This window comes from Xiphophorus maculatus, chromosome 21, assembly GCF_002775205.1.
Source record: "Xiphophorus maculatus strain JP 163 A chromosome 21, X_maculatus-5.0-male, whole genome shotgun sequence".
NCBI lineage: Eukaryota > Metazoa > Chordata > Actinopteri > Cyprinodontiformes > Poeciliidae > Xiphophorus > Xiphophorus maculatus.
In genome coordinates this window covers 17,300,807-17,315,106 of record NC_036463.1, presented here as the reverse complement: position 1 = coordinate 17,315,106, position 14,300 = coordinate 17,300,807, and the positions used below count along the sequence as shown (strand labels likewise).

The following is a 14,300-nucleotide window of genomic DNA, read 5'->3' as shown; positions in this document are numbered from 1 at the left end:
GTGAACGCTCGTTGTGGTTCATGCGATGGACTTTTCTTGTGAGCGAGAATGAATGCAATGAAATTCTTTCATTTCATTTGAGCACGACTTATGCAATAAGAGGCAATTTGAGGATCTTCGAAGGATTTTATTTATTTTTTTTAACTGATTAAGATCCTGTTTACGTTTTTCGGTTACTAATTCATATATCAAAACGTTCTGCTTCTCCTGGAGATTTCTGCTATATATTTTTGCTAAATTTGACTATTGTACTTCTTGAAATATTGGCGCTTTTGTGCCAATTTCAGCCCCATTGAAATAAATTCAAATCCTACAAAATTCTGCTAAAATCTTCTGCTTTTTCACAGCTTACTACTTCTGCCTAATTCAACATAGAAACTCTGTTATAACAAACCAAAGGAAAGAGCAAAAGAAGAAAAAACAGAAGTATCCTCTGGTCTAATTCTTTTTCTAAAAAGTAGTTGCTAAAGTAGTTTTTTCTGGATTCTTAGTTTGTTCTAATTGCTGTTCTGGGTTTCTAGACAAGTAGAAGTAAGTAAGCATCCTCTGGACCTGTGTGTTCAAATTTTTAATGTTCCTGTTTGGAAAGTACTTTTTCTGGATTCCAAGTTTGTTTAACAGCTTTTAAAGTTCAGTTTGTGTTCAATATGTTAAAATCTGTTATTTTCTTCACTAACAAGCAGAAATCAGCACAAGAGAGACAATCTGATCAGATAACAGCCGTTTATTTTCTAGCCATGTGACGGTGGGTATTATTACTTATTATTATTATTATTACGAACAGCAGCTTTGCTTATTGAGAAATAAGATATTATCACAGATTAACTTGTACACAGTAAATTTAATCCCCAAGTAAATTAGAAAATGAATCAACTGAAAATTGAAATTTAAAGATTAACTTGAACTTTGTGGATTTTTTTGTTGTTGTTGTTGCTGGGAACATTTAGCCGCTATACAGACATCAAGCTGCCTAGGGTTTTTGGTTATTTAATTGTGTCCTCAATCCACTGCTTGTAGGCACAGACGTCCAGGAAAAGACTTGGTGCATTGAATGCCTTCTCTGTTTCTCCAGTGTAGACATAAACGCCATACAGCCTGTTGTTGAACACACATCCTCCACCAGAGTCGTCCTGTCACAAACACAAAGCTTTTAGTTGTGATGCTGCTGTGATCATCCGGTAAAATAGAAACGATGTCTACATTTCGTGCAGAAAATTCTTTAGAGACTGTCGTACGCGAAACATGTCCTTCTTAGAGCTTCTCACACTGTACCACTTCTGGTAACGGAACCGAAAGTCCTCGTCTTTTGCCAGCGCCGTTTCCATCTTTTCGTGTTTAGCAATCTTGAACTCTGCACACTGAAGATCATTTTGGTCATTTGCACCTGTAGAGGAAAATCAGCATGTAAACATGTAAGGTCTGTTGAAGTGTTGACACACTTTGCTCAGGATATGACCTTGTTGTCTGCGGTTATGAAACTGCAGTATTGTTACTTGTATAAAACGTAATTTTTACATTTGTATCAAAACTGTCACTATCTGCTCATGGTTAATATGAGACAGATAATCTATGATAAGCTCGATCTCCTCCACCTCCTCCCTGTTTGTCCTAGTTGTCTGCAGAAAGCACCACCCTAGGTCAAAAACAACCAATCAGAGCCAAAACGAGTGCCGTCAGTCAGTGCTCACATACACACCTGCTCACTTTACAGGGGAGGGACCTGTAATGTGTGCTTGTTCAAATTTTCAGGCTAAGCTCACAGTTTTCTCCCAACTTCCTGTTTCAGCTTTACGCCGTTTATCTCAGAGTTTTTGAGGATCAAAACTTCAACTAGCTTGCTAAGTTCAGCTTCAGCAGAGAGTCTAAAAATGATTTGAATCATCTGAATCATTTTGAGGTAATAACAAAAGCAACGAGAAACATGAACACTCGTCTCACTTCTGCCGTGACCAACTTGTGTTGATCCATAACCTGCAATCTGAACCTTGGTGCCGCTGAAACACAAGAAAAACAAAACGGCGGGAAAAAAAAAGTCACGTTAAGAAAAACGGCTAACTCTGGGAGACCAGAGCTCAAAAATGCTCTTGGATGAACTTTGCCTCATCTGGCAGATCAAGAACCAAGTTCTTAGATTTGAGAGGACAAAACTTACAGTAGGAGAGTATCTGGACAGTCGGGCAGTTTGATTGGTTGGATTGTTGTTTTGCTCTGCAACTTCAGAAGCATGATGTCATGTTCACGACCGTTGCTGTCTCTATGTACCTCACGTCGAGTGATTGTAGAAGTCCACTTTGGACCTCTTCTAGGATGACCTCCTACAAGTACCCCATGAAACCTAGGCAAAAAAGACCCAATTAATTAACCAATAACTAATTAGCAATCAGTTATTGGTGATTTTTCAGTCAAACTTTTCCTCACTCACCATCCTGGAGCGTGCTCCCAGCAGTGAGCTGCAGTCAGAACCCACTGAGCACTGATCAGAGATCCTCCACAGATTGTTGTTCCTGTTGAACTATATCTATAGACCGTCACATGATAGTGTCGCTCGTCGTCTCTGCAGTTCTGACCTCCGATGACTCTCTTCTGCAGAGACGCTGAGCTCACTGCAACACCTGGAGAGGAAAGTTGCTGTTTTTAGCCAAGTAAATCCACACAGTAGAAATCAAGATGACAGCTTTATAATGACAAAAATAAAACACAGATCAACATAATTCATAGCATTTACAGCCAGTGGAAGTCTGTCCGGTGTGTCCGACTCACCCAGCCCCAGTAGCAGCAGCCGAACCTTCAGCAAAGCCATTGCTGGTCCAGCTTCCTGTGAATGGCTGCAGTCCTGCTGCAGCTTTTAAACTCTGTTCACAACTTCCTGCTGGACAGGAAGCCACCAATCACAGGACGGACACTGATCTCTGCCAGGCTAGCTGGGTAACATCCAAATGATTAGACATCCAAAATGGCAGGACTGGTCACTGCTTAGGCATTTGTGCTGCTAAAAAGTACAACAAAACAAATGATTTCAAATGTGCAATAAGGCTATTTTTTGCTTTCCAAAGTCATCGCTGGAGTTATTTGACAGTTCAAATTTGTTTTGTTATGACTTGTTGAATACAGAGCAAAGTTCGATGTTATCACACATGTTCAGTAGAGTGAAACAAAAAATAATTTCAAAACTTTTGAAAACTGATTATATCTGATTTTTTGTAACAGTCACAGCTTGCTCTGTGAACATTGACATATTTCCAAAATGGCAGAAAATAAACGTTAAAATGTGCAAATGTTCAATTTATCAGTCTGAGATTTGACTAATCAGAAACATGATTACGCATTCAGCTGTTATTTCAAAAAAACCTCTTTTTTATGCAGCTAAAAGTTAGTTTGGTATAAAGTGAAAATAATAAAGATCAGGTTAAGGACAAACATACTGCATATATTAAAAAAATAAATAGAAAAAAGCCCTGATTCTGCAATGTGAAAAATAAAAAGACCAATGGAACTAAAATGCTTTTTTTTTAAAAAAAAAAAAAAAAGAAACTACAAATGTTGTAACTTTATAGACCAAAGATGTTACAAGAAATTTAAAAAGAACACTCTGTTATGGACAAAAGGACTCTTTGTCTTTTCTCTATCTCTTTTATCTGCTCACACACACATGGCTGCAAATTGCCTAACCATAACAAAGTCCGACACACAGGCAAACCTGCTGGTCCCGGAAAAAAGATAACATCTAAAGAACTCGGCACAAGTTATGGCGATAATTGTTTCAAGCCGAAGTCGCATGTTGACAGTAACCGAGTAGCACTTTGAGAACGACTTTGCGTTCACGTAAATTATTGTAGCGTTTTGACAGCTTAGTTCAATTTCACTTGCTACACCTTGTGGGGCCGGCCTGTAGAATCAGAACCGGAAATAGACTAGAAATTCTGTTTCCCATCAAAATGAATCAACTCTACTCTATTATTTGCTTAAAGTAGCAGTATCCGTGCCATGTATTCAGTGCGTTGTCGATGAAGTCAACAGTTTAACAGTTTGTTTGGCCACCAGCCGATCAAACTGCTTGGAGGTTCTATACCTTTTTCTCCAGGTTTTTCTCTTCGGGCTGCTATTATTCACTCTGGGTCGGGTCCATGTTTCATAACAGGAAAGCCTCACATAATTCCAGCCGCGGCCTTGGCTATCTGGCTCTCTGCAGCTCACTGCTGACACATCAGGGAGGCAGATAGCTTCATTTAAAAGGTCAGTTTCAGTACGAAACATAAGACGACCGATTAATGAAGCTATTCCAAAAGGAAGGGAATTATGAATGTTGTGTTTAAGATGGCATTTAAAAGAAGCAAAGGCTGACGGAAGGGGAAAATCAAGGGCATGACCACCATATGCCAGTGGCCTCGCGTGTTTGGGAGTTATAAATGGATGTGTTGCCGCGTATGAAATAAACCACAGTGTATGATATACTACAGCGGTCCTTCTTATGGCCACATCCGCCATTTACACAGCTTTAACAATAGAATGCAGTCACAGCCTGTTAAAATAAGACGTCAGGGACAGTACCAAGATGTTAAAAGCAACTTCATCTTGGAAAGGAATATTTTTTTTAATGCATTTTAAAGGAAAATAAACTGTACATTTTTTCTTGTAAAAGTGTTATTACCCCTTTTTGCCATGCTACTGTATGACCTCAAATTTCAGTTTATTTTCATTAGGTTTTTAGTAGGGATGCACGATATTATCGGCACGGTATCGGCCGATGTTAGCTATAAAACTTAATATCGGACATCGGCCATTCTGTCAAACTAAAAGGTGTTGGTTTTTTATATGACAATGATGCCACCTGTGCACTGTATGAGGGTTGTCATTTTCTTGGAGATCAAATGTCATGACTAAATTTGACATTAAACATAATGCAAGTTAAGAATGTTGCATCATTTTCGGCCTCCTTTTTAGCATTTGCATTTGGTAGCAGGCTAAGTTGACGAAGATAACGCGGTATTTTAATTTCACAGTAGAGAAAGCCGTATGGTTTCAGTAAGTAGGTACAGGGGAAAAAATATCGGTATCGGTAATGTCGGCCAAATGAGTTTTAGCATATCGGACATCGACCAAAAATCTCTAGTTTGAAGTGATGGACAAACACAAAGTATTCAGAATTAAAGAGAATTGGATAACATGAGTTACAACAGCGTTTGGTTGATAAAGTATTTTTTGAACTTGAAGCAATGAGAAGCGAAAGGGAAACGACACATGGTTGCTTAACATTTAAAAAATGACAAATTCTTAATTGTATTTAACACAACACTTAAATATCAAGTGATTGTTTTTTACAAGGTATTCCCCTTTGGGCGTTGACAGAAACGACCTTTAGGCAGGTTGTCAAACTTTAATGACCGAGGACGTATCAGCCATGCATATGAACATGCGGTAGAACGGTTGACGCGTCTTCATATTCATGTGTCAGCACCAGTGGCGGGAGAACGCGTGCGTACGCAAACATGACCTGCTTTCATACCCATGCAGCTGCACGCTCAAACACGTCTCGGTCAACTTTACGTTCAGGCCTCGTGCCTTGTTAGGACTTGTTTTAATTTTTAATAATAATATTTTAATAGCTGAGTTGCTGACCTTATAAATGCTTCATGAGAGGAAATGGATAAATAATTAACAGAAGTCACCTCCAATTATTTCTCTGGCTGTGTGGAATAAGAATGAATCTAACTGCGGTAACCTGCAGTTCATGAATTGTGCCGTTATTCGCCAAGATGGAAATGTGGATAGCAACATGTTCCAGGTAAAAGCATCTTGTACTTTCAGGGAACAGAAGACTCCCACGATCCAGACGGCTGATGAAGGCCTAGATTTAATTCAGTCCAGTTCTATTCAATGTGAAATGCATTTACATTGCTATAAGTTTCATTTATTTTGCCAATACGTAAAACAAAAGTCACCTATGTAGTTAAATTCAACCACTTCTTTTGAGTCTTGGACTGTGTAGCAGTTGGCCATATTGGGCATACATGTGGCGACAGTGGGAAGGAATAACTCTCTTTTAGACGCACAGGAACAGAAGCAGAGAATGGCAGTCCGTGTCATTAAATATGCTAGAAGTGGTTTTGTTGTGAGAATGAAAAGATTTTTGTTATATTATGAGATATTATTGAGGAAAAGTGATTTGTATATGACTATGGTTTAAAATCTCGGGCTTCTTGTCTGTTGTTTCACGGAATAATGTTATTATAAGAACTTATTTTAGTTTGGTCAATAGTTTGGCTGAAGCTTTGTAATATCTGCTTGAATACCCAACCTATATAAAGTTTTGCTTACCTAATCACTAGTCAGCTGTTTAATAGACAAAATGCCATTTTTAGGCCTGACATGATAACAAATTTTGTTGAATGATGAAATGTCCCAGAAATGTATACATGTTTTTGAGACCGTTTTCAAGTAATATAATAATTATGGCATAATCATGCAAGAACACATTCTCAAAGATGAAAACCCTTTAAATTCTGTTGAATCTTTAACACAGGAACTGGAAGACATTTTAAATGTCCAAAATAAATGAATCAAACAACAAATAAAATGTAAACTGAAGTCTCTGTAAACAAAATTGTCCTTAAAATAAAAGGGCTAGTTTAGAGCAATGCACCAGACTGAAGACTGTTGAAATCAAGTTTTCAGGCGGTTCCTCTGACCTTTCAAAAGATTTCACACAGGAAGAATGGAATAATGAAAAAAATGTTTATAGTTTTGAAGGTGTACATTTTTAAAACCTTCTTGTACCTTAAACCTGTTGGTTGCTTTGATAAAATCCTACAACTACAGCTGCCATGAATGATGCTCGTATCAACCCAAACCAGGATAAGTATCAAAACCTTTTCGTTGGACCAATGCCTCGCTATTGAATACCTGCATCTGATTTGGCCGTACAGGCAGATGTAGACCTGTTGTCTCTTCCCGCCCTGTTCCCGATGTAAATTACACAAGCCGAGGAGCAGTTTAGTTATATTTAACATTGGAAAAGTTGAAAGATTTATCCAAACCTGCTGCTCAGCACAATTCTGTCTCGAGGGGCTGAGGACGTCTCCCTCCACCTGGCTCGGTTGTCTCTCTGACATGCACCATTAACTGGGAGATTTTATGCGGAATTGCCTGGAAAAGCAGTCTGGTGGTGAACGCACGTCAGCGACTCGTGTAGAAGTCGGATTGGCTCAGTTCTCTCAGACAATCAGAATACTTCTGCAAATTGGGTGTATATTATTCCAATGGCTCAAGTAGAGTCAAACAATAACTTCACTGCTTTCTGTCGTTTTGCTCCCACCGCTTTTGTCCTTTATGTTAAAACAGAACGCGAGCGGCATTGCTTCTTTCTTTGTGTTGAAGTGAGAAGATTCTCAGGGGTGGGGAGGCTGGAGAAAGCTGTAACATTGTAGGTTTCGATGGCGCAGAGTGCGATGAAGGTTTGGTGTGAAAGCAGTGGGATCCGGTTTACCCCGATGGCCTCAATTACCGCTTCCTCCCGTGTTTTGATGGACAACAAACACCAATGTGGTACTTCTGTCTCGCACTTTTCACACGCACACCTCTGCTCCCCGTGCTGTGGCCCGTGCTAATGTTGCCTCACTGTCAAAATCCAGTACCATAAGGGAGGTTTCCTCACATTCCCTCTTCTTCTGTTTCTCCACAGCGCCAGATCATCGCAAGGGGACGCGGACTATGACTGACAGCCAGGGGAGCTGAGGAGACCTGCCACTCATTTTGCTATCAGCGTGTCAGAGGGGCTCGTCTAGACCCCTTCTTCCTCCTCGGTCTTCTCTTCTTATCTTCTGTAACCTCAAAGTCCTGGGCCGCTCTGGAAACTTGAAAAAACACTTCTAAGTCAAGCATTGCTGCCCCCCCACCCCAAAGGGAGTTTGACATGCCTCCTCATTCTGTTTAAGTCATCAGAAAAAGAGGACTATAACCCACCATCCCCCTCCAGTTGGTACATCTTTAGAAGGAGGCGCCGCTCCGTCGGAAGGAGCTGAGAGAGGACCAGTCATGAGGTTCCAGTTTGCACTGACCCTCCAGGCGATATGGACTGGCATGTGCCACGCAGCCATGCAGCACTACCCTGCAGCGTGGGGACACTACGATGTCTGCAAGTCCCAGGTGTACTCGGACGAAGGTTTAACCTGGGACTACATGGCCTGCCAACCCGAGGCAGCAGACATGACCCAGTTCCTGAAGGTTTCTCTGGATCCCCCCAACATCACCTGCGGAGACCCTCCGGAGACGTACTGCGCCCTGGTGAGTACGTTACGAGAACTGAAAAGTCCACTGTCAAGAAAAGAGAGGGGGGGCGGGGGGAAGGCAGCTTTCTCATCAGTTTATAAGTAATGTGTGTCTACTTGGCATGTTCTGACCCCACGGCCATGACAAACACTCTCAAAAGCCTGTGTGACTCAGATATGTAGCTGTGGCTGAAGGAATTGAGGCTGGTGCCCATTGACGTCATGTTCTGCTGTTTGGAGAGCTGCGTCTCAGTATGCACAGCAAACACAATCTGATGTCGTGGCGATGCCGCTGAAAACACTGGAAAATGTGACTTTTCCAGCTGAAAAAACAAGCACATGCTTCAGTCGCCTTATTCACACATCACACACCGTTTTCTCTCTGTTTTTTGAGTTTGTATTAGTGCTTCCTCCCTGGGACACTAAGGACAAGTAAATCATGAATGACATGCTTGTCTGGATATTTATTTTTGGTTCAGGTTCGGGGGAAAAAAGTATTGAAGCACATTTGCCCTAATCGGGCGCTGGGTGACTCAGTTTGTAGTACCCAGTGGTGTAGGCGCTGTTGTCCTTGACAACGTTATCCTGTTTGATTCTTGGTTTCTGGCCATTTGCTGCAAATCTTCCTCCTTCCCTCAGTTCCTTTGGTGTGCAATAAAGGCCACAAGAGCCTAAAAGGTCTCGGGCACTTGTGGGTTAAAGCTAAGAGAGCCACAATCAGGACTTTTCATACCGACCCACGTCATTTAACGACAGGCATTGGACGATATCGAGTTCCAGTTGGACGTTTAATCAAACTGCGTTCAGAAATCAATGCCTTGTAAATTCCTCAAAACTCCGTTTCAAAGTATTCACCTGCATTACATGACCCAATTTAGTTTTGTAATTCTGCTCCACCTAATATCCTGGAGCTTTCATCTGTTGGTCAGTGGCAGATACATCGTCCTTTTTAAAAAACGGACTCATTAAGCTAATGCTACGGTTGTAGCTGGCATAAAATCGCTGACAGTAAACCAAAAGCAGGTATCAGGAAATGAGTTAAGTTGGGGATTCAAACAAGTTCATAAAAAAAAAAAAAAACCACTCCTTGATCAGGAGCCTGATGGGACACTTTGATTTGGGACATCCACAGTTAAAACCTCCCATAATGGAAAATATCTACTCACTGCTTTGATGGCGGAGATAAATTCTGAGTAAAGTTAAAACTCTGCACCGATTTTTGTTGACTGTTTATGCGTCGAAACTGCTCTAAGCGAGCTAATTTCTTAAGAATCCCAAAATAAGCAAAGGAAAATCCTATTAGGTCGAGTATTTAATTAGCTAACCGCTCGCTGCCTTCTTCTGGGCACTTTTCCCCTTGAAATTCACAGCTGGTCGCTTCGGATTAATCCGAAACGATGAATCCATTTCGGGCCGCGGCGTGTCACCGCGTCGTCAAAGGTTCCATCAGAACAAGCGCGCGCTCCTCAACGGCTTTCGAGAGCCCCTTCAGATAAATCGGGAGATGTCTCAGGGAAAAGTAGTAACTTGAGGCGTATAAATAGACCGTCGCCATCAGCACAAATTCAGCTGAGAGGGAAGATAGAGGAACAAAGAGGGATTAACGAAACACAGATGACAAAAAAGAAAAGAAGACAAAAAGAACCAGCAAAAGTGATGATCAGAGAGGCAAGAAGGAGCGCACATGAGGGAGACGGAGGCTCGGAGGACTTTGTGCAAAGCAGAAGATGACTGAAGAACTAATATCTCCTGCGCATGGGGAGGAGGGATGCAGGCTCTAAAATGTGAATAATTCAACGTGTTTTGTAGCTAATGTGTTTTATTCATAGGACGCATTATTCAGCACGACATCTCAGAGGCACTTCTCAAAAAAAAAAAAAAAAAAAATGCTGACTCCTGTGACTCCAAGGTTGGTTGAAGACGGCGGGTGGGGGCCAGCGCATCGTCACGCTCCGTGTGTGACCGCGTGCCCACCGGCCGATTTGACACGAAGAGCCAGAAGCGTTTGGAAAGAGTCGGCATGGCTCGGAAAAGTCTGAAATATCGTGATTTTGATTTCGGTGTTTTATTTTTTTTTTTCCCCTCTGGAAATGGGAATCAGATGGTTGCTGATGTCTGTGATCACAGTCCATTGATTTAATTTCACGTCCCTCTGGAAAAATAAGAGCCAAAGGAAAAATTAAGTTGTCACTTTCCGATTTAATAGTAAAGTACAAATTCCTTCCTTACTTCCTTCCCCACTTACGTTTTTTATTTCATATTTCAAAGCCTGGTCAACATTTCAACACTTCGCTTTGGAAAACAACAAATCTTGCCAACTATTTTTGGACTAATATCTAGTGCAAATATCTTAGTACGCTTGAAATAAGACAAAACTAACTTACAGCTAACTTTTTTGCAAGATATATAACTTTGTTTTAAGCCAATAATTCCCTTTTAATTAGTGATTAAAAGAAAGTCCTTGTTCCATTGGCTGATTATTAAACTTATAAGACATTTCTCTCGTGTTATTAATGATATCATCTGCTAGTGGAACAACTACTTCTTCACCAATGTAGGTGCTTGTTTTATTGACTTCAAACAAGCACCTACATCTTGCTGAAAAGTTACTTGTAAGTTAGTTTGGTTTTTTTTATTTCAAGTGTCCTAAGATATTTGCACAGGAAACTAGCTCAAAAATACTTGGTAAGATTTTGTGCTTTTGCAGTTAACACATACTTTGACGTGAACCTACTGGACTCATCAGTTAGTTGACTGTCAAAGTCTAGAATTTTTAAAATGACAAATGTAAAAGGAACTCCGGTTTCACTATTTTTGCTCTGCAGCAACGAAATGATCTAAATCCTGGATAAACACCGGCAGCCATCGGATTCCTATTTCTGGAGAAGCGCAGCCGAAACTAGGTTTACGATTATTACTGCCAGTCTTTTAACAAGCTGATGACGGCTTATTGAATTAGCGGCAGTTTGTGCTGCGCCGCTGCACCGGCGGTCAATGGGACAGGAGGGCCTCGATTAACCAGGCGGCGTCCGGGGCCCCGCGAAGCCATTTCCTCTCTCCGCTGTGCTCCGCGGATCACAAATCACACGAGCATCAGTGAAATATGACCCCCTCGAAACTCTCCCCACACCACCTCGCCGCTCAGCCGCGGAGTCCAGTCCTCTGCGATTGCTTTATTTTTACCTCGGGCGGAGAAGCGATGCTCCGGATCAACACGGAAACAATTATCATTGATATCTCAGCCACTGAGCAACGCCAATCTGCAGCTGCAGTGTCAATAGGGCTCGTATCACGAGTCGGATCGTTGCGCATTCGGGTAATTGTCCTATGCTGGCGTTATCGGGGGGGAATCATCTCTCTGGCGATTGATTTTTAAGATAAATAAATAAATGTCTGCGCTCACAGAAGACGTTGTTGCCTGGCGTCTGCTTCCTGGAGAGCTGAAGGTAACGGACACCGAGGCCCGACAAGGAGCGAGGGAGGGAAGGGAGAAGCTGGAGGGCGTGGCGCTCAAGTGAGCTCAGGTTGCGGCCTCTATCCCAGGGTCACACATAAAGGAAGACGGCGTCACACACACACACCGCACACCCACACACACAAACACACGCACAAACTGCTTGCTCCACTAAAGACTTGTTATTCTCCTTCTGGCCTGCTGACCTTTTCAGTAGCAATAAGCTGGCATTCTCTGAACTCTGGCACATGAATCTGCCATGATATGAGATTTCACCGTCCCCTCCAGTTAGACTCACACTGGCTTTTAGGTACCTGGACGGCTTTCACAGCCGCAACCACCTCCACGGCTGACATTGTGGCCGGACGCGAGAAGGCGGCTTCAACTTTGACGTTTGTGAATTGTTAATGGAACATTTTCAAAAAAGTGAGCTGTTTGTTTTGGGGAAATTTACAGCGAAGTATTAGGGCCAAACTAAGAAGAAACAAAGAAAATGACGAGAACAAAGCCATATATTAGCAGAATACAGCAGGCTTACAACTTTGGTATCGGTTTTAGAAATAAGGAAATACTTAATCTGTTAATACATCAGCATCAGCTTGTCTTGTGACCTGCTACTTATAATAATCTGATGCTGTTTACTATGACTTTAATCTGGTAATATTATAGCGTTATTCTTGCATTGCAACTACTTAATTCTGGTAATTTTACAATTTTATACTAGTAATATAAAATCGAAATATTACCAGTTCTCATATTTGATTCTGGTGTTATTATGACTTTATTCTCACAATATTATTGCTTTATTCTCATGTTAATATGGCTTTATTCTTGCAATATTGCTGCTCTACTCTCGTACAATTCGGATGTCCTTCTCGTACGAGTTCATTCTCATAATTGTCCGACTTTATTCTCTTATTATTATTGTTTCCTCAAGCTGGAAAAATAGATTTTTACAATCTGTTGTAAAACATTTGCCAAAAAGAAAAAAGAAAAAAAAGAAGAAGATTAAAGCTAAAGGGTTCGACAATAAAACACTGTTATTGGCTTGTGTTACTGTGGATGTCTTCGGTCTTGGCAGAGAAAGTGCGGCCCGTGTCTATATTGGTGGCGAATCTGATAAATCCTTAAAAGTCCACCGTGGTCCCCAGCCAGTTAGCAGGTAATGTGGAAAAAAAAAAAAGAAGATTATTAGAAGTTGGTGGATAATGTGTCCTTTTTCCCAGTTTTGACATCAGTCAGAAATAGACCAATACAAGGTTTTTGATTCAGTTTAACTCGTAAAATTAACGCAGGCTTTCCAAACAATCAGCTTTTCTCTACTTAAAGCTTTTTAACCCCCGTGAAATTATTCTTTGTTTCTGTTAATGAGTGTGAAACTGTGTGAGTATTTTTTTATATATATCTTCTTCACGCTGCTTTAATTCATGCAGACTGGTGGTGCTTTTAAGGCGAGCTTAACAGAAAGCATTAGCAGGGCTCAGCAGAACTGTGAAATGGTTGTTTTTCTCCTGCTCAGCTCCAGTATCGTCCCCTTCTCTTGACTGTAATATGAACCATTTCGGCTGAGTGTTGTACATGGTAAACTTTATTCAGACTTTTTTTTATGCTTTAGAAAGGGGTTAGCTTAAAAGATGAAGTTTAAAAAAATCACGAAACACTTCAGTTATGAGTAAATTCAGCTTTTATTGGGGCATTCCACAAAGACGGTGTGGGAATATATCTGCTTTGAGACTCTAAGATGCTTTTTTTAAAAGAAGGAAATAGGCAAAATACGCAGTTATTACACAAATACACAATTATTTTTATATAATTAATTATATCTAAACTGGAGAAAAGCTCAACTGTTCTATCTTCCCATTTGATAAAATTTTAACATCCTGTACCATCAATATTTTTTAGCTGCACCAATCAGAAATGTTGTGACTTAAATTCAATCTTAAGCTTTTGTAAAACTTTCATCTTGCTAACACCAGTACAATATAGAAGCAGGTTCAACACTTAAACCAAACAAGCAAAAAAAAATACAAAACACAAATGCAACTATGCTACATTAGGTTCACCTTCCTGTTATCTATTCAAAATCTGGCTCTCTCTCAACTGCTGGGTTAATTAACCATAGACATGACTTTTTAACGTGTTTTTTTGTTCTGCTTTTGGTTCTTACACAAACAACTTCTACACCAACGGTTGTTGCGGTTACCGCGACCTCGTAGCACTTGGCACGATGCGTTTACTGCTCGAAAATCATCAATCCGAGTCAATTCTTTTGTCATTTTTATTTAATATTGCTTCCCAGATTATTTTTAGATGTACACAAATTTTGCTGATACATACGTACTTAAATAACATTAGATATGTGCATGGAGCTTATCTTTTACCAGTTTCTATGTTCCTGGTTTCGTAACGACGAGCTGTGACAACATTCGTATGCCGCTTTCATGAACCTCCTAATCTTTCTAAGAGGCTGGTCTTCAGGCTGCTGGTACTTCCTGTGGATTTACATTGTGTCATAAACGTCTGGCCTTTCCCTAAGCGGATCCTAATTGGAGGCTGTCGTCCCTCCTCTGTCTCAATCTTAC

The 14,300-nt window shown here is 40.8% G+C and overlaps 2 protein-coding genes across 9 annotated transcripts in view; one reads left to right on the top strand and one right to left on the bottom strand.

The window, feature by feature from the left end:
* ntng1 (netrin G1) overlaps positions 1 to 14,300 on the top strand; it is a 150,158-nt gene that overhangs the window by 15,046 nt on the left and 120,812 nt on the right. For all 8 annotated transcript variants that reach the window (XM_023326053.1, XM_023326059.1, XM_023326056.1 and 5 more), the window contains exon 2: positions 7,679 to 8,280. In XM_023326053.1, the coding sequence (XP_023181821.1) occupies positions 8,032 to 8,280 (249 nt within the window). In that variant the 5' untranslated portion in view covers positions 7,679 to 8,031. The remainder of the gene's footprint in view (positions 1 to 7,678; positions 8,281 to 14,300) is intronic.
* LOC102219399 (kallikrein-11-like) lies at positions 713 to 3,112 on the bottom strand. The gene is made up of 6 exons (XM_014470481.2): positions 2,761 to 3,112; positions 2,423 to 2,612; positions 2,153 to 2,335; positions 1,939 to 1,994; positions 1,236 to 1,384; positions 713 to 1,130 (listed from the first exon to the last, which is right to left on the bottom strand). The coding sequence occupies exons 1-6, from the start codon at positions 2,798 to 2,800 to the stop codon at positions 984 to 986; spliced, it is 765 nt and encodes a 254-aa protein (XP_014325967.1). The 5' UTR covers positions 2,801 to 3,112; the 3' UTR covers positions 713 to 983.